Consider the following 22773-nt stretch of genomic DNA (forward strand, 5'->3'; position numbering starts at 1 on the left):
GCGCGGCTCCCTTTTCGGGCCGGAAGTGCGGCCCTGCCGGCGCGCGCGCGCCCCCGTCCCTCAGCCGCGCGCGCGCTCCCGTCCGTCCCCGTCGGCTCCGTCCTCGTCGTCTTGCTAGCCGCGCCGGCCGGGCCCGCGATGTGGCAGCAGCCCCCCCCGCCGCCGCCGCCCCCGCCGCTGCTGGCGTCGCCCATGGAGGCCGAGCGGGCCCCGCCGCCGCCTCAGGCGCTTCAGGCCGCGGGAGGAGACCAGGCGCCGCCGCCGCTGCTGCCGCCGCCGACCGGGGCCGCCGCCGTTGCCGCCTCAGCTTCCACCCCTGGCAGCGGCGAGCTGAGCCTGCCGGGCATCCTGCACTTCATCCAGCACGAGTGGGCGCGCTTCGAGGCCGAGAAGAGCCGCTGGGAGGCCGAGCGGGCCGAGCTCCAGGTGGGGGGGGCATGTGGGGGGGAGATGACCCTGCCCGCCGCCATCTTCCTTGCTGGGGGGGAGGGGGGCGCTCCATCCCATAATAAGGCCTTTCAGCCCCTCCCCCCACCCTAAGCCTGCAAAGGGGGGGAGTGTCTCCCAGAGGCGCCCTTTGGCCCATGGCCTTCTTGGGGGCTGCTGGGAATTGTAGTCCCCACCCCCAATTGGGCCCTCTTTGGAGCCCGCCCCCCCTTTGGAACTGGAGAAACTTCACCCTCCAGGTGGCTGCTGGGGGCTCCGGGACCCTCAAGCTCAGCACCTCTGAACCCCCTCCAAGTGTCTTTGCAGCTGTGGGGGGGGGCATCCATTCCTGAATCTCCCTCTGTAGAAAGCGGGGTTGAAAATTGGGAGGAGAAGAAAATTGGGGGGATAGGAACCCCTCAAATTGGGCAGGGGGGTTGGTGCTGTGAGTTCGGGATGCAGAGGGGCAAGAGGTGGGCAGAAGTGAGACGCTTGATCTGCTCTCCAACTTCTATACAGTTTGGGGGAAATTATATAGCTGGATGGAAAAGAAAAAAGAATTGAACTAACGTTTAAGAAAAAGAATGAATTAATGGAAGCAGAATTGTAAAGTATTAAGCTAATTCAGGTTGTGTTTTATATATATATATATATATATATCAAAAAGTTTGTCTGTATGTTTTGTTTTGTTTGTTCATTATTAAAAAAAAAAGCCGCCCTCGGAAAGGGGTTAAGGAAGGCTTGGATTGCAATTAAGTTTCGCTAGGGCCAGAAAAGTAATATTGATTGCAAGTAAGAACAGCATCCAGTTCAGCTTCCTTGATCTAGGTTGGATTGCGTCTGGGGAATAGGGGTTTTTTCGTCCTTCTTCCCTGGTCGGTAAACTGAGGACCCGGATGGTTGGGGGCAATATGCAAATAATGATCATCTTGAAAACTACCCAGAGTGTGCTCTCAAGCGCTGTGGGGTGGCTATTGCTGTTTCCATAAAAGATTGGCTCACCATTTGCCCAGGATGGAATAAAGAACAATGGCTGTCCTGGGACAAGGGGGTTGGACTGGAAGACCTCTGAGGCCCCTTCCAGCCCTGGGATCCTGTGAAGGTTGCCATACAGGAAAGGCAAGATTAGGAGTCAAACAACATCCCACAAAAAGGCACTTTGCACACAACTTCTGCGCTGTGGCCAAAAAAGAGGACATGCTGTTTTAAGCCTCCATTGTGGTCACAGTTCAATCTCTGGTTGCCTGATATTTAGGCCATAAAGAGAGGGAGGAGGAAGGATTGCTAATATCTGTGAAGGATAAAACTATTTGAAGCTGTGTGGAGCCCAGGCGTGGGATGCTCTGCGACTGCTACTTGCACCGTCTCATTATTTTCTATATCGGGTCTGTAAAAGAATAAGAAAATATCATCGGTGCCTTGGAATCTGGTGCTGGAATGGCAGTGAAATCCCCCATATTTAGCCCCCCCAGCTGGTGATGGAGTGGGGTGCATAGGCAAACGTTGCAGCCACCTACTCAGTAGCAGATCAGGGGGGTATTAAAAGAAAGGAGCATCTGTGCGAGGTAGGGAGGAAAGCTCCTCTTTGTCACCCCAAACTGGTTGGGAAGCAACAGTCCCCCGGCTGCCATAGTGACGGTGGAGAATATAGAAGGCGTGTGATGCTTCCATATCTCGGAGCGTGTACAAATATAGGAGTGGATGTGATTGACTGGAGATAAGTTTGGCACATGCACACTTGAGAGCAAGGAAGGAAGGATTGGTCTCGCTTAGAGAAAACCTTCACAATCGGATGAGAAGCGACAGTTGGAAACTAATCAAGGAAAGAAGCAGCCTGGAATTAAGGAGACACTTCCTAACAGGGAGGACAGTGAACCAGTGGAACTGCTTGCCACCAGAAATCATGCGCGCTTCATCCCTGGGGGGTTTGAACAAGTAACTGGACAGCCACTTGTCTGAAATACCACTTGTTGGAGGTCGAGGGAAAGGGAGTGTTTGGCCTGCTCTTTCTGCTCAAGATTCCCATGGACAATTGTGGGCCACTGTGGGACACAGAATGCTGGACTCGAGGGGCTTTGGCCTGATTCAGCAGGGCTCTTCTTATGTTCTTATGATAGATAGACAGACAGATATAGATGGAGAGACAGACAGACAGACCAACAGAAAGACAGACGACAGATAGAGATGGATAGATGGTGTATGTATGTATGTATGTATGTGTGTATGGATGGATAGATGATAGATAGATAGGTTATTGAAACGGATGTCCAAGTGCCGCCTCTATGTTGGTTGAGGCAGGCAGGGTTCCCCTGGGTCCCATTTGTTGGGGGTCAAGGGAAAGGGAGGGTCTTGCCTTCTCTTTCTGCCCAGGATCCCCATAGACAATTGGTGGACCACTGTGGGACACAGAATGCTGGACTCGATGGGCTTTGGCCTAATTCAGCAGGGCTCTTCTTATGTTCTTAAATGGTACAGTGTCTCCTGCTTGAGCCGAGGGTCAGACTAGAAGACCTCCAAGGTCCCTTCCAGACTCTATCCTGATTGAAGTGCAAAATCACTGGCAGTCATTCTAGGGCCTTTCAAAGGCTTTTGACTACAGGTGGAGTCCTTGATTTACAACTCTTGGTCTGTTGATGGTTTAAAGTTAAAATTAAAAAAGTAACTTGGGACCATTTTTCACATGTACGGCCACTGCAGCATCTCTTGTGGTCAAAACTGAGATGCTTGCCAACTGACTCGTACTTATGACAGTTGCGATGCCCTGAGGTCACGTGATCCCCTTTGTGAACTTCTGACAAGCAAAGTCGATGGGAAAGAAGCCGGGCTCACTTAACAATCGTGTGACTAACTGACCCTAACTTAACAACTGTGGTGATCCACTTAGCACTGCGGCAGGAAAGGGCATAAAATGGAGCGAAACTCACGGAACAACTGTTTTGCTTCGGAGCAGAAATTCTGGGATCGGTTGAGGGCTACCTGTATGTCTTGGTTGGTGGTGTGAACTCAACCATCGGGGTTTAGGAAGCTGGGATCTCTGGCGCCGTTCCTCGTCCAGCAAGTTTGACTGGTCTGTGTGAAACCATTTTTTAAAAACGCCCACCTCACACAAACTCTGTCAGAGCTGTAAGGAGGCGGAGGCGTCTGTCCATGTCGGCCCTGAAACAAACCCACCACAGTCCCCTCTTCAAGCCACCCTGACTCTGGCAAATAGCACACCGCCTGTCCCCCTTTCTGATGCTTTGGGTCCTGCCCCAAAGTTCATTCGCTGCAGCAGTTCTGGGGAGGCTGATTAAACTTTCAATTACATGTTCAGTGTAGCCTGTAATCATTAACCCACAAAGCCTGTTTGCACTGGCACTGAGGGGGCGTTCCGATGGCCTCGTTCAGTGAGGGGTTTGGCTCCAGATGCCAGGGTCACCATTGGAAACAAACCTTTGGCCTAATGCTTCTCATGGGTCGCACAAGGCCTTCATTTGGTTGTTTATTATAAATACAACTCACAAAAGACCCCGCCAGTGGTTTGTCCTTTTCCGTCTGAAGTATTGCCACTCCATCCAGAACCGATGAGGAAAGATCTCCAGATTTGGGAGACTTAAATAGAATAGAATAGGATTTTTTATTGGCCAAGTGTGATTGGACACACAAGGAATTTGCCTTTGGTGCAGATGCTCTCATTGTGCATAAAAGAAAATACACATTTGTCAAGAATCATGAGGTACAACACTTAATGATTGTCATAGGGGGTCAAATAAGCAATGAGGAAACAATATTAATATAAATAGTAAGGATTCAAGCAACAAGTTGCAGTCATACAGCCATAAGTATGGTATGTTTGTGTGTTTGCTTTTAATAATGGGGTTTTTAGTGTTTTTTAAATTATTAGATTTGTTCTTACATTGTCTTTGTTATTGTTGTGAGCCGCCCCGAGTCTACGGAGAGGGGCAGCATACAAATCTAATAAATAATAATAAAATAATAATAATAAGTGGGAGAAGATGGGGGACAGGAGTGATGAGAAAAAACTAGTAATGCATCCTTAGTGAATAGTTTGACAGTGTTGAGGGGATTATTTGTTTAGCAGAGTGATGGCATTCGGGGAAAAACTGTCTTTGTGTCTAGTTGTCTTGGTGTGCAGTGCTCTGTAGCGATGTTTTGAGGGTAGGAGTTGAAACAGTTTGTGTCCAGGGATGCAAGGGGTCAATAAGTATTTTCACCCCCTCTTTTTGACTCGTGCCGTCTACAGGTCCTCAACGGAAGGCAGGTTGGCAGCCATTGTTTCTTCTGCAGTTCTGATTCTCCTCTGAAGTCTGTGTCGGTCCTGTTGGGTTGCAGAACCAAACCAGACAGTTATAGAGGTGCAGGTGATTCCTCTGTAGAACTGAATCGGTTAAAATCTCTCGGTCCTGTTAGAGTCCATTCCTCCCCGTCCAGATCCTCACAATCTCCAGTCACGAAACTTTTGAGACATCCCTTGGTCAGCCCAAAGTAGAAAGCTCCAGATGGAGGTCCTTGGGGTACTGATATCGATGGAGATTCTCAGTCATTGAGGTTCTATCCCAACTGTCACTCAAAATTCAGGTGCTTGTCAGCTGGTCCATATTTATGACAGCTGCAGCGTCCTGGGGTCACATCGTCCCCTTTTACGACCTTCCGACAGGCAAAGTCAACGAATCACTTAACAACTGTGCTACTGACTTAACAACTGCAGGGATTCACTTAACAAATGTGTCACTCAGTAACGTAAATTTGGTGCTCAGTTTTAGTCGTAAGTCGAGAAACATAGAAACATAGAAGACTGACGGCAGAAAAAGACCTCCTGGTCCATCTAGTCTGCCCTTATACTATTTCCTGTATTTTATCTTACAATGGATATATGTTTATCCCAGGCATGTTTCAATTCAGTTCCTGTGGATTTACCAACCACGTCTGCTGGAAGTTTGTTCCAAGCATCTACTACTCTTTCAGTCAAATAATATTTTCTCACGTGGCTTCTGATCTTTCCCCCAACTCACCTCAGATTGTGTCCCCTTGTTCTTGCGTTCGCTTCCCCCCTGGACCTTATTTAACCCTTTAACATATTTAAATGTTTCGACCATGTCCCCCCTTTTCCTTCTGTCCTCCAGACTCTACAGATTGAGTTCATTGAGTCTTTCCTGATAGGTTTTATGCTTAAGACCTTCCACCATTCTTGTAGCCCCTCTTTGGACCCGTTCAATTTTGTCAATATCTTTTTGTAGGTGAGGTCTGAGAACTGTCTGTATAAAAACCTTCATTAGAAAGATACAGAACGTCAAAGTAGAAATGAAAAACTGTATAAAAAGGTAAAATATGCAAAGTAATTGCAGAGGTTACTCAAGAGAGGAAAGTCTGAATTTTTATTATTTATTTTTACTGCCGCTTACTAGCTGCAATTTCAGTTTTTCTTTCTAAAAATGCCACTTTTTCTTGGCCATTTTCTACTTATGGGTCTTAACTTTCCAGCATCCCTGAAACCCTCAAGACCTGATGCACAAATTTTCCTCCTGCTTCGGGTCACAATTCTTTTTGATTTCAAGCCAGATGTTAATGTTCTTGTAACACCTGGATGGTTACGCTAATAAGAAGGACGACCTGAGCAGGAAAAGCAGGCGAATGCCAAGATCAGAAGTGTTTCTCTTGCACTACACTAAACGTAGAATCCCAGGGCTGGAAGGGACCTAAGAGGACGTCTAGTCCAACCCCCCTGGTCAAGGCAGGGGACCTTATTCCATCTCAGTCAAATGGTTGTCCGGTCTATGTTTGAAAACCAGCAATGGAGCACCAGGAGGCAAGCTATTCTGTGGATTAATTTTACTCACTGTCAGAAAATGTCTCCATCGTTGGATCTCAAGCTTTCACCCACTGTTCTCCGTTGGAGAACAGGACAATCCCCTCTTCTCTGGGACAGCCTCTCTAGCATTAGAAGACAGCCATCGTGTCCCCCTTATTCTAGCCCCCAGAACTTCTATCCTCTTGGTTGCTCTCCTCTGCACATTTTCTACAGCAGTGTTTCCCAACCTTGGCAACTTGAAGATATCTGGACTTCAACTCCCAGAATTCCCCAGCCAGCATTTGCTCTCTGGGGAATTCTGGGAGTTGAAGTCCAAATATCTCCAAGTTGCCAAGGTTGGGAAACACTGTCCTAGAGTCTCAGCAACTTTATGTGGTTGTGACCAGAACTGGATGCGCTGCTGGGGGTTTATGCTCCTCCTCGTACACTCTTTTTGCATGATGTGGGATGTGTGCACAGCTGGTCCGAGTGGCCTGCCCTTAACGTGGGGTTTCTGCCTCTTTTAGGCCCAGGTGGCTTTCCTGCAGGGCGAGCGGAAGGGCCAGGAGAACCTGAAGGCGGACCTGGTGCGGAGAATCAAGATGCTGGAGTATGCTTTGAAGCAAGAAAGGTGAGACACCCTGCAGGTGTCACCTGCCCTCCTGAGGGTCCCACCTGGAGAGTCAGAGGCAGGGGGTGGATACACATCCGTTCAGCCATCTCCAAATTTGGCGACTTTAAGATTTGTGGACTTCCACTCCCAGAATTCCCCAGCCAGCACAGGGGAATTCTGGGAGTTGAAGTCCAGAAGTGTTTGGAGACCCCTGCCTTAATTTACTAAGCTGGAAGTCAACGGCTGAATTTGGGGAGTGGGGGAAGATACTGTGAGGGGTTGTCTCTTTGAATGTCCTCACAGTACCTATGTATGTGTATGTGTGTGTGTATGTGTTTATTTATTAAAAGCTTATGCTGCCTTTATAGAATAGAATAGAATTTTTATTGGCCAAGTGTGATTGGACACACGAGGAATTTGTCTTGGTGCAGATGCTCTCAGTGTACATAAAATAAAATATACATTTGTCAAGAATCATGTGGTACAACACTTAATGATTGTCATAGGGGTCAAATAAGCAATGAAGAAGCAATATTAATATTTATTATTTGATAAGTAACTTAAGGCGGTGACCATATCCACTTCACAACAACAAGCCTGTGGGATGGGGTGGGCTGAGAGAGAGGGACTGACTGGCCCAAGGTCACCCATTCAGTTTTCAAGCCTAAATTGGGACTAGAACTCACCATCTCCTGGTGATGGGCCAAAAGCTACGCAGCTGGCTTTCCTTCCTAAGGCAGGACTAGAACTCCCGGTTTCTGTGCCAGCACCTTCCCTGTCAAACCGCCTCTCTCTGATGTCATCCCTTTGGGTTCAAGGCATTCCCTACTTTGAGGGACCCAGTGAGAAGTCACTGCTGAAACCCCACTCCCTTTCCTCCGCTCTCCTTGTTAATTCCAGGTCAAAATACCACAAGTTGAAATTCGGCACTGAACTCAACCAGGGAGAAAAGAAACCGGAGGCCTCTGAACCAGGTAGCGGGGCCTGGCTCCGGGCTGCTGTTGGGGGGGGGGGGCAGAGCGGAGGGACTTGCTGATGGGGCTCTCTTTTACCCTTAGTGTCCAATGGGCCAGCTGAGACCCTTTCCCTGGAGAATAGCCCCTTCATCTGGAAAGAAGGACGCCAGCTCCTCCGTCAGTGAGTATTATTATTATTATTATTATTATTATTATTATTATTATTATTATTATTATTATTATTATTTGTATGGTTTTCTGAGGGACTGGGGTGGGGCTGTTGGTCACAAGGCCAAGACTGCCTGGGTGATTTTTCGCCTCGAGGCCGCCACTGGACTAAAGGCCTTCTCTCCCTTGGACCCCCGGGGTCTCTCTCGCAGGTATTTGGAGGAGGTGGGCTACACGGACACCATCCTGGACATGCGCTCCAAGCGAGTCCGCTCTCTGCTGGGCCGCTGCTCCATGGAGCTGAACGGGGCGGCCGAAGCCAGCGGCCTGAGCACCGGACCAGCCCTGGCGGCCACCAGCCTCAACGGAGGAGAATCGCTTCTCGTCAAGCAGATTGAGGAGCAGATCAAAAGGTGAGTGGCGGTCAGGATGGACTTTGGGGGAGGGGATGTCCGACCTGGAGAGAGTGACCTCGCTGGGAGTCTTGGTTTGTGGGTGTCCACCACCTCGGCCCTTGTTAGGTTTCCTGGAACCGTGAAACCAGGCCCTGGCATTTTTTTCTTCCTAGCTCCTGTTTGATGTTGATGTTGAGGTGCTAGCAGTAGCATTGATGGGGTTAGCTAGTTGGGTCATGAGATGTCTGCAAGAAAACCATCAGGCTCAGAGAACAGCAAGGACCTCCTTTCTCCATTTCTTCCTTCTCTTCTTCTTCCTCCTTTCTCCATTTCTTCCTTCTCTTCTTCTTCCTCCTTTTTCCATTTCTTCCTTCTCTTCTTCTTCCTCCTTTCTCCATTTCTTCCTTCTCTTCTTCTTCCTCCTTTCTCCATTTCTTCCTTCTCTTCTTCTTCCTCCTTTCTCCATTTCTTCCTTTTCCTTCCCCTTTGCCTCTCCTTTTCTTTCTCCTTTTCTTCTCCTTCCTCCTCCTCCTTTCTCCATTTTTCCCCTTCTCTTCCCTTCTTTCTCCTCCTCCTTTCTTAGTTTCTTCCTTTCTCCTCCTCCTTTGCTTCCTCCTCCTCCTCTTCCCCACAAACCTCCTTCCTTTCTAGCACTGATGGCGTCCCCCTCATTGGGTAGTGCGATGCCCGCAAGAAAACCCACCAAGCTCAGAAAGCACCCAGGATTCCACAGTTGTTGTTGTCATCCTCCTCCGCGGCCCCCCCACCTCCAAACCTCCCTCCCTTCTAGGACTGACGATGTGGCCCAGTGGGGTCCTGAAGCCTCTGCCAGAGAGCCCCCAACCTCAGCAGCCCCCGGGCCCCCTCCGCCCAGCCCTGAGCTACAAAAGCTTCTCTTGTCTTCCGGCAGGAACGCAGGCAAGGAAGTGAAGGAGCGGATCGTCAACCCCGTCCTGGAGAAAATCCCCTTTTTGAGGGGCTGCGAGGATGACGACAGCGACGAAGAGGAGGACATGGAGGGCCTGTCGCTGGAGACGCAGCGGCAGCACAAGAAGCAGCGCGTAAAGGTGTCTCCTTCGCTCCTGGCTGAAGGGCTTGGGGCGCAGCGGGCACCGGGCGGCAGGCAGCAGACCGAGCCGGGACCCAGTTTCTGCTGAGGACTGGAACCTTGTCACTTTTAAAGAGATGGAAACTGGGTTCCACCTATTCTTGCAGTAAAATTTCCAAAGCATCCCGAGCAGGAAATGTGGAACTCGCAACAGGTGTTTTGTGACGTGAAAGTTTTGCCCATTCCTAGTTTGGTTTATTAATCGGGGTTTTCCCCTTAAATCAGGAAGTGTCCGAGCTTGGCGACTTTATGACCGGCTGGGGAATTCTGGGAATCGAAGTCCACCAGTCATAAAGGTGCCAAGCCTGGGGCCTTCCCCTGCCTGCTTTAAAGCATGGGACAGCAATCGCCACGTGGGTACAATTGGCCTGGTCTTTTGCTTTGCGTGTGCGATGTTTTAATTTATTCCCTTTTGTTTTTCAAGTTGAAAAAGTCAAATATCAGCCTGGTGCCCTCACTCACTCAAGAAGCATTTTGTAGCTTCACAACAGGGCTATCCTGAAAATTGCCAGGGTCTTATTGGGGGGGTAATTTTCCCTTCAGTTTGATTAGGGGGTGCAAGGAATATTTTACGGCCTTTTTTGGTTTTATCGTGCGCCAGACCACAAACGAGAAAACGGCTTTTCTACAGCTGAAAGGGCGGAATCCTCTATAGGCGGATTAGGGAACCAGGCTAACCAAAATTCTGCCGGCCGTGTTTTTCTCGGCAGCTGGCCAACAAGCCCCTGATGCCAGAAGTGGAGGACGAAGATGACGATGAAGATTCGGAGGACGCCCTGAGCGAGTTTGACTACTTGGGCTCTGGTGAAAACGGGGAAGGATCCGGGGACACGCGGCGTGCGGGAGACGGCAACGAGATGGGTGAGTTCTTGGTGGAGTTGACAGGCGGTCTCAGGAAGTAGATCCAGGGTGGCCCAGTGGTCAGAGTGCAGCCCTGCAGGCTCCTTCAGTTGACTGCTAGTTGTAGTTCGGTTCAAATCTCACCACCAGCTCCAGGTTGACTCAGCTTTCTGTCCTTCCGAAGTGGGTCAAATGAGGACCCAGATTGTTGGGGCCGAGTCTGATTCTGTAAACCGCTTAGAGGAGGCTGTGAAAACACCATGAAGTGTTATATAAATAATGCTATTGCAAGAGAGAAAGAAAGAGAGAAATAAAGAAAGAGAGAGAGAGAGAGAGAGAAAGTGAGAAACATAGAAGACTGACGGCAGAAGAAGACCTCATGGTCCATCTAGTCTGCCCTTATACTATTTCCTGTGTTTTATCTTAGGATGGATATATGTTTATCCCAGGCATGTTTACATTCAGTGACTGTTACCATGTCAGAAGTTGGGAAACAGGACTTTTCCAGCTTCCAGAGGGCTTCCAGGGGGTGGGGGAAACTGTTTTCGCCCTCCCCAGGCATTGAATTATGAGTGTGGGCACTTGCTCATGCGCGATAGCACACGCATGCGTTCTTTTGGCACCCGAGGAAAAAAAGGTTCACCATCACTGGTCTTTGGTGACACCTTCATGCTCCCTGAATTCCAAAAGTGCTCCTGATTAGCAACCATTGAGGCTGACTCAGTTTCCCCTCCCTCCCTCCCCCCATGCTTCCCAGGCCCCCGCAGGGTGAAGCTTCAGGGAATGCTGGCTGACCTCCGTGACGTTGACGGACTCTCTTCTAAGCCTTCCATACCACCAGCCATGACCCCTCAGCCCCGGTCCCACGAAGGTAAAGGCTCCCCACTTTTCCGGTGTCCAGTTTACCTTTTCTGTCGCCCTGTCCACAGCACCCCTCCCTCCCTCCCTCCCTCCGCTCTGCCACACTCCAGCTGTTTCCTTTCCCCTCCCCAATTCAGGGTCGCTGGGCTTCTCCTCGGATGTCTTCATCATGGACACCATCGGAGGGGGGGAGGTCAGTTTGGGGGACCTCGCAGACCTGACTGTCACCAACGACAACGAGCTGAGCTGCGATGTGAGTAGCCTTGGAGACGCAGCACATGGTCCTTGCCAGCCGCTGGTCTCTTGTCCTCTTGCTCCTACTGGGCTCCTGGGTGGGCCAAGAGAGAGGGCTCTGCAGGGCAGGAGGGAGCGGCCCCCGGGCGCTGAGTCTTCTCTCTCCTGCTTTCCTCAGCTCTCCGACAGCAAAGACGCCTTTAAGAAGACGTGGAACCCCAAATTCACCCTGCGGAGTCACTACGATGGCATTCGAGCCCTGGTCTTCCACCACCGGGAGTCTGCTTTGGTCACCGCCTCGGAGGACGGCACTCTCAAGCTGTGGAACCTTCAGAAGACGGTGGCTGCCAAAAAGTGAGCCCCAAGGAAAGCCCCTTCCTTCCTTCCTTCCTTCCTTCCTTCCTTCCTTCCTTCCTTCCTTCCTTCCTTCCTTCCTTCCTTCCTTCCTTCCTCTATCTATAGATCTATCTGTCCATCTCTATCCTGTCTTTCTGTCTATCTGAGTCTGCCTGAGTCCCCTTATTGGGAGCACATCTATCTATCTATCTATCTATCTATCTATCTATCTATCTATCTATCTATCTATCTATCTATTAATCTAATCTAATCTAATCTATCTAATTTCTGTACTACCCACCACACCGCCTCAGGGAATTTTACAAATAAATCCGTCACATCATGTCAAAGCTATAGTCAAAATCAAAATTTAATTAAAAAACCAGATTTAAACAAAGTTTTAAAAAATTGCAGAGTTCAAAGACAGAGAAAAGACCTTCAGCCCACCAATCCACCCCCAGGGTTGCAGGGCCCTTTTAGTCCCGTCCCCTCCCTGGCCAGTTCCAAAGGCCAGACTCCTGGAAGACCATGAATTTGAGGAGGGGGGCCTCCCTCGCCTGCTGTGGGCTAGATGACCGTGGGGTTCAGATGCCCCTTGGAGCTTCAGGAACCCCACAAGGATGAAAAAATAAAAAGAGGCAAGAACGAGGTGACCCCTCTGATGTTTTTTGCTCCTGTCCCTTCTCTTCCGGCTACAGGAACGCCGCGCTGGACGTGGAACCTGTCTACGCCTTCCGAGGACACAGGTGGGTGGACGAGCGCGCAGTGAACCGGGGGGGGGGCTTTTTGGGACACCAGGCAGTCCATGCCCTTGGCTCCTCACCCCTCCCCTTGCGCGAAAGCCCAGGCATCCTCGACTTACAGCAGTGTCCACTCAGAGTTACAAGGACTCTGGGAAAAGTGGCTTTGGACCGTTTTCCACACTGTGGCCGCCTCCTTGTGGTTGCGTGACTCGTGTTTATGACGGTAGCATTGTCCCGGTTTCATGGGAGCCCCCCCTTTTACGACCTGAGAAGCCAAACAAATGGGGAAGGGAGCCAGATTCACTTAACAGCTGTGTAACTCAGTTAAGAACTGCAGTGATTTGTTTAACAATTGTGGCAAGAAAGGTTGTCCACGGGGGAGAGCCTTCTCTGTTGCGGCCCCTGTTCTGTGGAACCAGCTCCCCTCGGAGATCCGCGTTGCCCCCACCCTCCTGGCCTTTCAAAAGGTGTTAAAGACCCATCTGTGTCGGCAGGCCTAGGGACCATGAGTGACAGTTTTGATCCATCCCTGAGTATGAAAGAGGGATGATTGATGTTTTTTTACAGTGGGTTTTATATATTCCTGATGTTTTATTTGTATTTATTGTTACTCTATTTTTACCCTTATAAGTGGCCCTGAGTCCGTGAGGAGAAGGGTGGACTATAAATCTAATAAATAAATAAAAATATTTTCTGACCCCCAGGAGCTGCCCCACTCGGACGATTTGCCCTGCCTCACAAAGGAGGGGGCAGCCCCGAGAACCTTAGTAGGCAATCCTGCACTTGGCTTGCAGAAGGACTACCAAAACCATATTTATTTATTTGATTGATTGATTGATTTGTATGCCGCCCCTCTCCGTAGACTCGGGGCGGCTCACAACAATAACAAAGACAATGTAAAAAAACAAATCTAATAATTTAAAAAACACTAAAACCCCCATTATTAAAAGCAAACACACACACAAACATTCCATGTATAAACTGTATAGGCCCGGGGGAGATGTCTCAGTTCCCCCATGCCTGACGGCAGAGATGGGTCTTAAGAATTTTACGAAAGGCAAGGAGGGTGGGGGCAGTTCTGATCTCCAGGGGGAGCTGGTTCCAGAGGGTCAGGGCCGCCACAGAGAAGGCTCTTCTCCTGGGTCCCGCCGAACAACATTGTTTAGTCGACGGGACCCGGAGAAGGCCGACTCTGTGGGACCTAACCGGTCGCTGGGATCCGTGCGGCAGAAGGCGGTCCCGGAGGTATTCTGGTCCGATGCCATGAAGGGCTTTATAGGTCATAACCTCTTCCTGAGATACCTGGAGTTTCCTCATAATGGTCGATGGAGCGTACGGTTCCTCCTCCTTGCCTCTTCTAAATCCTTCTCAGCCCTTCTCTCGGGTTTCCTCCTTAGGGGCCCGGTGCTCTCGGTGGCCATGGGTTGCAACAGCGAATCCTGCTACAGCGGTGGGTCAGACGCCAGGATCCGCTGTTGGAAGATCCCTGATCTCGGCATGGACCCTTACGACGGCTACGGTGGGTAGGGAGCCTCCCCTGGCTCAGCAGCTGCCTCCTCCTCCTCCTCCCCTCTCCTTGCTTGCCAAGTGGAGTCCCAAAAGGAAGTGCTGGGATGGATGGAGAGTCGGGTTTTATTGTTCAGAGACAGGAACCGTGGGGCTTCCTCCGTGTTTAGAACCGGAGACGAGAGAGGCGTTGCGGTCTCATTTCCTCCACAAACGCCGGTTGGGCGGGAGAAACGATGCGCCACCTGTGGGTTCAGAATTAAGCTGGTGCCCTGGCCGTGTGCTCAGAGCTTCAAGTGACAAGTGACAATACAAACATATAAGAGAGAAAAAAGAAAAAAGGCAAAGGATATACAATATACAATAACGGACTGTTTATCATACTATATCCAAAGCGTACTTCTCAGAGATGAGGAATGTCGCCCATATCCCCACACGCAGTTTGACCGAAAGCAGCTTCATTTCCGAGACGTTTCAGGATTGGGCGGCATAGAAGTCGATTCAATGCAAATCCGATGTTTGTGATCTCTTTGCGGCCTAGACCCGAGCGTGCTCCATACTGTCCTGGAGGGCCACACGGATGCGGTCTGGAGCCTGGCCTTCAGTCTCGCCAGGAACCGCTTGGCCTCCTGCTCAGCAGACGGCACCGTCAGGATATGGGACCCCTGCAGCGGCTCCTGTCTTTGCACCTACAACGCGGACACAGGTGAGTCAGGCTGGGGATAATCAGAATAACACAGAATGGAGGGTTTTTTAAAAAAATTCATTGGATCGGAGCGCTGACCTTCCCCCGTGGCCCCGCGGGTTCCCTTCTGCAGAAAACGGCACCCCCACCTCCGTCGCCTTCTCCAGCACCGATGCCACGCGGGTGGTGGCAGCCTTCCAGACGGGCAGGGCTGTGCTCTACGACGCGGAGGCTGCCTGCCCCATCCTGACCTTCGAGGGCAGACCGGTCAGCGGTGAGTTTTGGGGGGGGGGATGGATGAAGAGGGAGAGACCTGTTTCTCAAGGGAGGGGCTTTCGGGAAGGGAGGGCGGTGTGGGTTTTGGTGTGAATTTTAGGTGGGCGGGTTAAGTTTGAAATGATAGAAAGTGTCCTTAGTTCTGCAACAGCAATATCCCTTCACGGTGGCCGCTCTTCAGTGGTTTACAGAATCAGCATTTTTTAGCCCCAACAACCCGGGTCCGACAAGCCCCCTTGAACTAGAGCGCGTGCCCTTCTCTTGCCTTTGGACAGGCGCCAGTCAGATCAACCAAGTGGTGAGTCACCCCACCCAGCCTGTCACCATCACGGCCCACGATGACCGAGGGATCCGTTTCCTAGACAATCGGACAGGTGAGTGGCCTTCGATTCCTTTAAGGGGCCCTTGGGACTCTCTGAGCTGGGGGGCTCTCTTGCAGACGTTTAATGGCCCAGGTAGGGAACAGCATCAGTGCTAGAAGGGAGGAGAGGTTTTGGGGGAGGAGGAGGAGGAGGAGGAGGAAGAAGAGGAAGAAGAAGAAGAAGAAGAATTGCTTTGTGCTCTCTGAACCTGGTTGTTTTCTCATAGACATTTCATTAACCAACTAGGCAACATCATCAGTGCTAATAAGGAATGGACTGAATGTCAAGCTACAGATATATTCCCCTTCATAAAAACAGGCAGCGACCCCCTTTTCAGGGCTGGCAAAGAAAGCTGGCAGGATCCGCTCTGCCCTGACCCTCTTTCCTCTCCCTCTCTTGCCCAGGGAAAGCCGTGCACTCTATGGTGGCCCACCTGGACGCGGTTACCTGCCTAGCTGTGGATCCCAAGGGAGTCTTCCTGATGTCGGGAAGTAGGTACCTCCCGTCCCTTCGTCTCCTGCTCAACTACAGTTTAGCTGCAAAGGCCCCGAGTGTGGGAAATGGTCCTAAGTGCCTTTTCTCAAGTGCCCTTGAAACTCTGAATGACCACTAAGCAGACGGTTGTAAGTTGAGGACTACCTCCACATGCATGCATATGTACATGCCTGCGCATCTTCACAGTTTTGGGGGTTCGGCCCTTCTCCGCAATCCCAGTTTCTACAGTGGGCAAATTAATTGCCCGTCCCCGCACTGGACATAGTGCCGAGTCTGGGGTTCAAGTGCTGACAGCCCCCGGCTGAGTTCTCCCTTGAGCAGATGCTGCGTGGCCTTCAAAGGCCCAGCCTGGCCCCTGGGAGGGGGGAGACACTTGCCTTGTGTGGGGGTGTGCGTGCCTGCCCTGCGGGTGTGATCGCGGAAGCCTCCCAGCCGCCTCTCCTTCCCGCAGGCCACGACTGCTCGCTGCGGCTGTGGAACCTGGATAACAAGACCTGCACGCAGGAGATCACGGCTCACCGCAAGAAGCACGAGGAAGCCATCCACGACGTGGCCTTCCACCCCAGCAAGGCCCTGATCGCTAGCGCGGGAGCCGACGCCCTGGCCAAGGTCTTCATCTGAAGGGGAGGCAGGTCCGCAGGTAAGCCCAGCTCCGGAGAGAGGCAGGTAACGCCCGGTCAGCATGCGTGGTTGAACTAGAACAAGGGGAGGCAAAGTCGGCTCTTCTATGGCCTGTGGACTTCAACTCCCAGGATTCCTGAGCTGGTATGATTGGCTCAGGAATTCTGGGAGTTGGAGTCCACAAGTCATAGAAGAGCTGACTTTGCCTACCCCTGGACTAGAAGACCTCCAGGGTCCCTTCCCGACTCAATTATGAGGACAATCGATCCCCAAATTTCTGTCGCTAAGAGAGGCCGTGGTTTCAGTGGGTTTTTGCTCCGTTTTACGACTTCCCTTGCCACTTGGGGCTACGTGAATCCCCGCCATCGCTGTCGGTAACATTAAGTGAATCCGGCCTCCCCCTTTGAATTTGCTTGTGGGAAAGTCGCCACGGGGGGAATCCCACAATCCTGGGATGCTGCCACCGTCACAAATGCGAACTACGTGGCTAGTTTTGATCGCTTGGCCACGGAGATGTTGCCACAGTCTTAAAAGTTTTGAAAACCAGTCCCAGGTCCCTTTTCCCCGTGTATTTATTCATTTCTTAGATTTGTATGCCGCTCTTCTCCGAGGACTCGGGGCGGCTCACAGCATATAATATAACAACACAGTATGATGGCAAATCTAATTAAGTTTAAAATTACAATCTAAAAAATCCAATGTTTTAAAACAATCCTACTGGTTCAATCATACAACATATATCTGAGACCTAATTGCCCCAAACCTGGCGACATAAGTGAGTCTTAATACTCTTACAGAAGGTGAGGAGGGTGGGGGCAGTGCGAATCTCTGGGGGGAGCTGATTCCAGAGGGCGGGGCCCCCCCCAGAGAAGGCTCTTCCCCTGGGCCCCTCCAAGCGACATTGTCTGGCTGACGGGACCTGGAGAAGGCCGACTCTGTGGGACCTGACCAGTCGCTGGCATTCGTACGGTGTTGAAACTCAAGAAGCTGCCATAAGTCGAGGACTGCCTGTACAGTGATCCCCCGGTTATTGCGTTCCCGACCATTGCGAACAGGCTAATTTGCGATTTTTCAACCTGGAAGTCAAAACACCATCTGCGCATGCGTGCACTTTTTTCTATGGGCACGCATGCGTAGATGGCGCCGGGCAGATCAGCTGCTGGGCGGCTTCCCTGGGTCTTCCCCCTCTTGCTGGCGGGAGGGCGAAGCCCCCCCAGCACCCGCTCGCCCGCCCTTCGCCCGGCCACCCGCCGTTCGTTCGCCGCTCGCCCGCCCTTCGCCCGGGAAGTTCGCCAGGAGTCAGCGGAGAAGCGGCGCGCCTGTTTTAAAACGATCGGAGCCGGCCTGGGGGGGCTTTCCAGCAACCCCCGAGCCCCCAACCCGGGCTCGGGGGTTGCTGGAAAGCCCCCCCAGGCCGGCTCCGATCGTTTTAAAACAGGCGCGCCGCTTCTCCGCTGACTCCTAAAGCGGGGAAGTTCGCCAGGAGTCAGCGGAGAAGCGGCGCGCCTGTTTTAAAACGATCGGAGCCGGCCTGGGGGGATCGGAGCCGGCCTGGGGGGGCTTTCCCTTTCAGGGCGGGCGAGCGGCGGGCGCGGCAGCAGCGAGGAGTTTGCGTGGGCGGCGGGGATACCCCAATCTTCGGCTCCTCGCTGCTGCGGTGGAAGTAAAAACACCATCTGCACATGCGCAGATGGTGTTTTTACTTCCGCAGCGCTACTTCGCGAAAACCCTCTCATTGCGGGGGGTCCTGGAACAGAACCCTCGCAATGATCGGGGGATCACTGTATTCACCTTATGCTGTTAGGGCCTCTTCCTCCTCCTCCTCTGCCTCCCATCGTCTTCACCAGCCTCTTTCTCCTCTTCCCAGGAATTCCCGCCTCTTCTTCCTCTTCCTCCTTCCTCTGGCCCGGCAGTGGTGCTAACCCAGCACGCCCCTCACCTGAGCTCGGGACCGATGCCTGCTGGACAGCCCGAGGGGCCGGCCACGATCCCTTCTTCCTCACCCTCACCGCTCACCCGTCTTCACCAGCACTGAAAACGTTTCTCCGCTCATTTCAAGGCCGCCCTTGTGTTTTTTATTTCCCAGCTCAGGGAGTGGTTTTTAAAAAGGACAAAACACCCCAAATTACCCCTACCCCCCACCTGCAACGGCCATTGGAAGAGGAAGGGATCCCCCGGACTCAGCTGCTGGAGTAGCTTGGGGAGAGGTGCCTGGACCCCCAAAACCTCGGCCTCCTTGGGGAAGAGGCGTTGAAATCTCTCCCACCTACCCCCTCTTCTCGGCTCGGTGGCCTGAGGACATTTTGTTGGGGTTTTTCCAAATGTTTTGGACGCTTTGACGCCGCGCACACTCTTTCCCGAAGATGGGCAAAAACGCACTGGGTGCCCAACTCCAACATCAGGAATGTTGACTCGCCCTCCTGCCCCATAGCGTGGGCTACGGGGCTCCAGATCCGGAGGAAACCAAGTGCCAACCAACCTTTGCTCCTTCTGAGCCACGAGATAACACCCTCCCCCCCCACCTCGCTCTGTCTCTCTTTCACCTCTTCAGCCTCTTCGAATTGCAAGCCCAGCGTGCCTCACTCAGCAGCACCGATATTTGGAGGAGAATACGGGCTCTCGTTCTCGTCAAACCCCCTGCCTCCCCACCCAATTTTCTCAGGCAGGTATCCTGGAAGAGGCAGGAGATTCTGGGTGAGGGTCTCCTCTAATTTTGCCGTTATCTGCAGACATGGTCACTTTTAAGATTTGGGTGACTTCAACTCCCAGCATTTCCTAAAGGATTCTAGGAGTTGGAGTCCAGAGGTCTTAAAACAGCCACATAGGGGGACAGATAAGAGAAGGGGATGGGGGGGGGGGGGGTTGAAGGAACAAAGCTGGCCAATCATGCTGGTCCACCCTGCTGGAGACTTATCATGCTGGTTTGTTCCCTCCTTGCTGGCAGAGGGGACTTTGGGGGCAGGAGAAAGGGGCCCGCGAATGTGATGAATAGGGTGATGAGGATGGTGAAAAGTTTGGGGGAAGAATGTTGTGGGGTTACTCGCCTGAGTGGAAAGGGGAGGGGATTGTAAAAACAGCTGGATCTAAGAGGAAGGGGTTCCTGGTGGTGGGGGGGGGAGTGAGTGGGTGGGCTGCGTGCTTGCAGAAGGTGGGGGAGCCACCAGATGTTACCTGTCGACAGCTGGAAGCAATCAACCCACAGCATTTGTCAATTTGGGCAACTTTTAAGAAGTGTGGACTCCAACTCCCAGAATTCGCAAGCTGGGAGTCCAAACATAACCAGTTGGGGAGTTCTGGAAGTTGCAAAAGCCAGGGAATTCTGGGAATTGAAGTCCGTAGCTTTTCCAGTTGCTAAGATTGGGGGGGAAACCCCACTGATTGGAGAGCCAGGCCTGAGTCCAGCTTGGAGCCACTTCCCCACCTTTTGGGGGCTCTGCACTGCAGGTCAGGCCATCCGTTGTCCTGGGGGGGTGCAGCTGTTGCAAATGGTTCACCCCATCCCCTCCATCTTCGTCACATCTGGGCTTCTCCGTTGCTCTGGTTTGGCCAACCCAACCTGGCCTGGGCCTCCTGTGGTAGGAGACGCAAGTGGTTCTGCAAAGCTGCCGCGCAGGGTGAGGGCAGAAGCGCAGCCAGGGGTCAAAGCCAAAGGAGCGAGCACCACCAGGAGATCAGACCCCCTTTTAAAAAAACGAATGCACACCTGTGGGCTTTGATTTCCCAACTCGCCTGCGTCTTAACCTCATAAACTCCCCCCTCCCTTCAAATGCCCCCCCAAACTGTTTGCAAGCCCCCCCTTTCCCTGCAGGTGGGAGTAATTTTTTTTGTGTGCGCGCGGGAGGGAAACGGTTTGGGTTTTACTTTTTTCCAACTTTTCTCTTCTTCGGGGTGGGTCTTTGGGTCTTCCTGGTTCGTTTTTGTATATTCTGTACAGTCGAAGCAAACAAGGTTTGGGGTGGGGGGGGAAGGGACACACAAATACACACAAACACACCCACCCCGGGCACTCTGAAGGGCTGATGCTGAACCCGGAAATAACCACAATCTCGTTATCACTGTGTGATAGTTTCTACGCACCACCACGGTCGGGTTTTTTTTAAAAAAAGAGAAAGCGTCGAATTTGAACTCGAGCCGTTTAGGGGGGTGGGGGGGCAGAGGAAGGCCGGTTTCATAGGGGAGAAGCAGCCGTGTGTCATGCGCCCCCCCAAATCCCCCCTCCCCAAGACTCACTACTGGCCACTCCCCCTTTTCCTCCCTCCGCCTCTTCTCCGTGGGGCTCATCGGACCCAGCACGCCTGCTTTTATAAAAAACAACACACACACACACACCCGCCAATTTAGCTTTCTCCTATATTTATTTGAACTGTTTTGTCTTTATAATTTGGGGCCTTGTTTTAATCCTAAAAACTCAACTGTATGTGGGACAAAAAAAAGAGAGGAAAACCTCCCTCGGTAATAATAATATTAATAATAAAAGTAATAAATAAAAAAAAGAACCACGGATGATTGTTTTGCAATGAGAGTGGACATTTGCAACGCCCTTTCTGGTTGTCTTTTCAAGGGTTGGATTTCTCTGTCTCCCCCCACATTTGACTACAAAGGGGGCTCCTTTGCTGCTTTTTCCTTCCTGGGGAGGGGGGCAGAGTAGGCACCCCCTCCCCACAACCCCTGTGCTATTTTTCTTCCTTTAAAAATGATCCGATGGAAGAGGAGGTGGCATTCAGGATAAATGCTACGAAGGGGAGTCCCAGGTGGCATGATAAAATCAATATTTCATTTATTTTTGATCCCACCTTTACATAAATGAACTCAAGGCAGTGAACATACCCAACACACCTTCCTCCTCTTTACCTCACGACAACCCTGCATGGTGGACAGGGCCGAAAGAGCGATAGGCCCAAAGTCACCCAGATGGTTTTCATGACCAGGGTGGGACTAGAACTCGCCATCTCCTCGTTTCTAGCGAACTGGGGAATTCACGCACCTGTTCAAGCAATCCAGTTGGAGAAACCCTGCTCCGAATTAAGCCACTGGTCCTCATGAACAAGAACACACCTTTTAACTAATCCAGAGCTCCCAAAAGTAGAAAAATGGACCCGTGGGGTCGCAGAGCTATGGATTTCTGGCTTGGCTGGCTGAGGAATTCTGGGAGTTGAAGTCCATGGCTTGTAAAGGGGCCAGGGTTGCAAAGGGGGCCCTCCAAGAACCCATCCTAGATCTGAATGAATGAAATATTCCCATTGAATACTTTGTTCTGTATAAAGTTAAATGTGCTGACAACATGTGAAATAGAATAGAATAGAATTTTATTGGCCAAGTCTGATTGGACACACAAGGAATTTGTCTTGGTGCAGATGCTCTCAGCGTACATAAAAGAAAAAGAGACATTTGCCAAGAATCATGTGGTACAACACTTAATGATTGTCAATCAGTGTCGCTTCCTAAGTGGACAGTTTGATTCCACAGAGGTTTGATTTACCTGGAGTTATATTCTGATGTTTTAAGTGTTCCCTTTATTTATTTTTTGAGCAGTGTGTGTGTGTGTGTGTGTGTGTATATATATATATGAGCAGTGTATATATATGTGGGATTTCCCGTCCAGACCTCGCCCTTTGCTGAAACCCAGGCCCTGGGAAGCAGGAGGGGGCGTCCCCTGAGCCAACTTGGCTTGCTGGCGTGACTCGGGCATGCCCTGACAACTGCCAACTGCCCCGCCTGCCCTGGGCACGGATTTTTTCCGGAGCGCCTGTCAGCTTTGACTTTAGCAAACGATGCGTGCCCGGCCTCCCCGGCAACTGCGCCTGGTTCAGAAAGGTTTTCCCGGCTGGGTCACGCAGGGAGCATTGCCCGCAGGGTGGCACCGCGAGAGCAGCTCGAGGTAAAAGGGGTCCAGCTTGCTCCGTCGCCTTATTGAGCCAGGCCGGGTGGCTGCACCTGGGCAGGGAGCGAAATTGCGCGCGGACACGCAGGGGCGCACCCGGGCAGCGGTGTTTGCGAAAGAGGAGGAGGGAGGACAACCACTGTGGTGTGTTCTCCAAGATAGGTGGTCTTCTAGCATTTATTTCATTAACCAACTAGGTAAAGACGACGAGGAAAGCTTAAAAAGGAAAGACACAACCTCAGACCGCTCCTTGTGTCACCAATCAGTGACACCCGGAGAAGCAGTGATTTCTGACAGTCTCAAAATGGGGGAGCAGTGTGGTCGGGCGGTAGGAAAGGCAAGTAGGATGTTGGCTGCATAGCTAGAGGTATAACAAGCAGGAAGAGGGAGTTTGTGATCCCCTTATATAGAGCGCTGGTGAGACCCCATTTGGAGTACTGTGTTCAGTTCTGGAGACCTCACCTACAAAAAGATATTGA

At 51.6% G+C, this 22773-nt stretch overlaps 1 protein-coding gene and 1 long non-coding RNA gene across 2 annotated transcripts in view; one reads left to right on the forward strand and one right to left on the reverse strand.

The window, feature by feature from the left end:
• Positions 1 to 22773, reverse strand: part of LOC139174405 (uncharacterized) — a 177322-nt gene that overhangs the window by 117099 nt on the left and 37450 nt on the right. The window lies entirely within an intron of this gene.
• On the forward strand, positions 75 to 20906 carry STRN4 (striatin 4). Its single transcript, XM_070764635.1, has 18 exons — positions 75 to 426; positions 6742 to 6845; positions 7728 to 7801; positions 7886 to 7964; positions 8164 to 8364; positions 9257 to 9413; positions 10165 to 10315; positions 11052 to 11165; positions 11293 to 11408; positions 11568 to 11743; positions 12424 to 12471; positions 13866 to 13987; positions 14516 to 14680; positions 14793 to 14933; positions 15211 to 15309; positions 15702 to 15788; positions 16244 to 16432; positions 18281 to 20906. The coding sequence occupies exons 1-17, from the start codon at positions 139 to 141 to the stop codon at positions 16411 to 16413; spliced, it is 2292 nt and encodes a 763-aa protein (XP_070620736.1). The 5' UTR covers positions 75 to 138; the 3' UTR covers positions 16414 to 16432; positions 18281 to 20906.

This window comes from Erythrolamprus reginae, chromosome 11 (genome assembly GCF_031021105.1).
Source record: "Erythrolamprus reginae isolate rEryReg1 chromosome 11, rEryReg1.hap1, whole genome shotgun sequence".
Lineage (NCBI taxonomy): Eukaryota > Metazoa > Chordata > Lepidosauria > Squamata > Dipsadidae > Erythrolamprus > Erythrolamprus reginae.

Excerpts from the sequence above, each read along its gene's own strand:
- STRN4 (XM_070764635.1), top strand. The coding sequence starts at position 139 with ATGTGGCAGCAGCCCCCCCCGCCGCCGCCGCCCCCGCCGCTGCTGGCG. Across the intron at positions 10,316-11,051 it reads GGGAGACGGCAACGAGATGG|GCCCCCGCAGGGTGAAGCTT; the intron begins GTGAGTTCTTGG and ends CATGCTTCCCAG. Across the intron at positions 11,409-11,567 it reads ACAACGAGCTGAGCTGCGAT|CTCTCCGACAGCAAAGACGC; the intron begins GTGAGTAGCCTT and ends TGCTTTCCTCAG.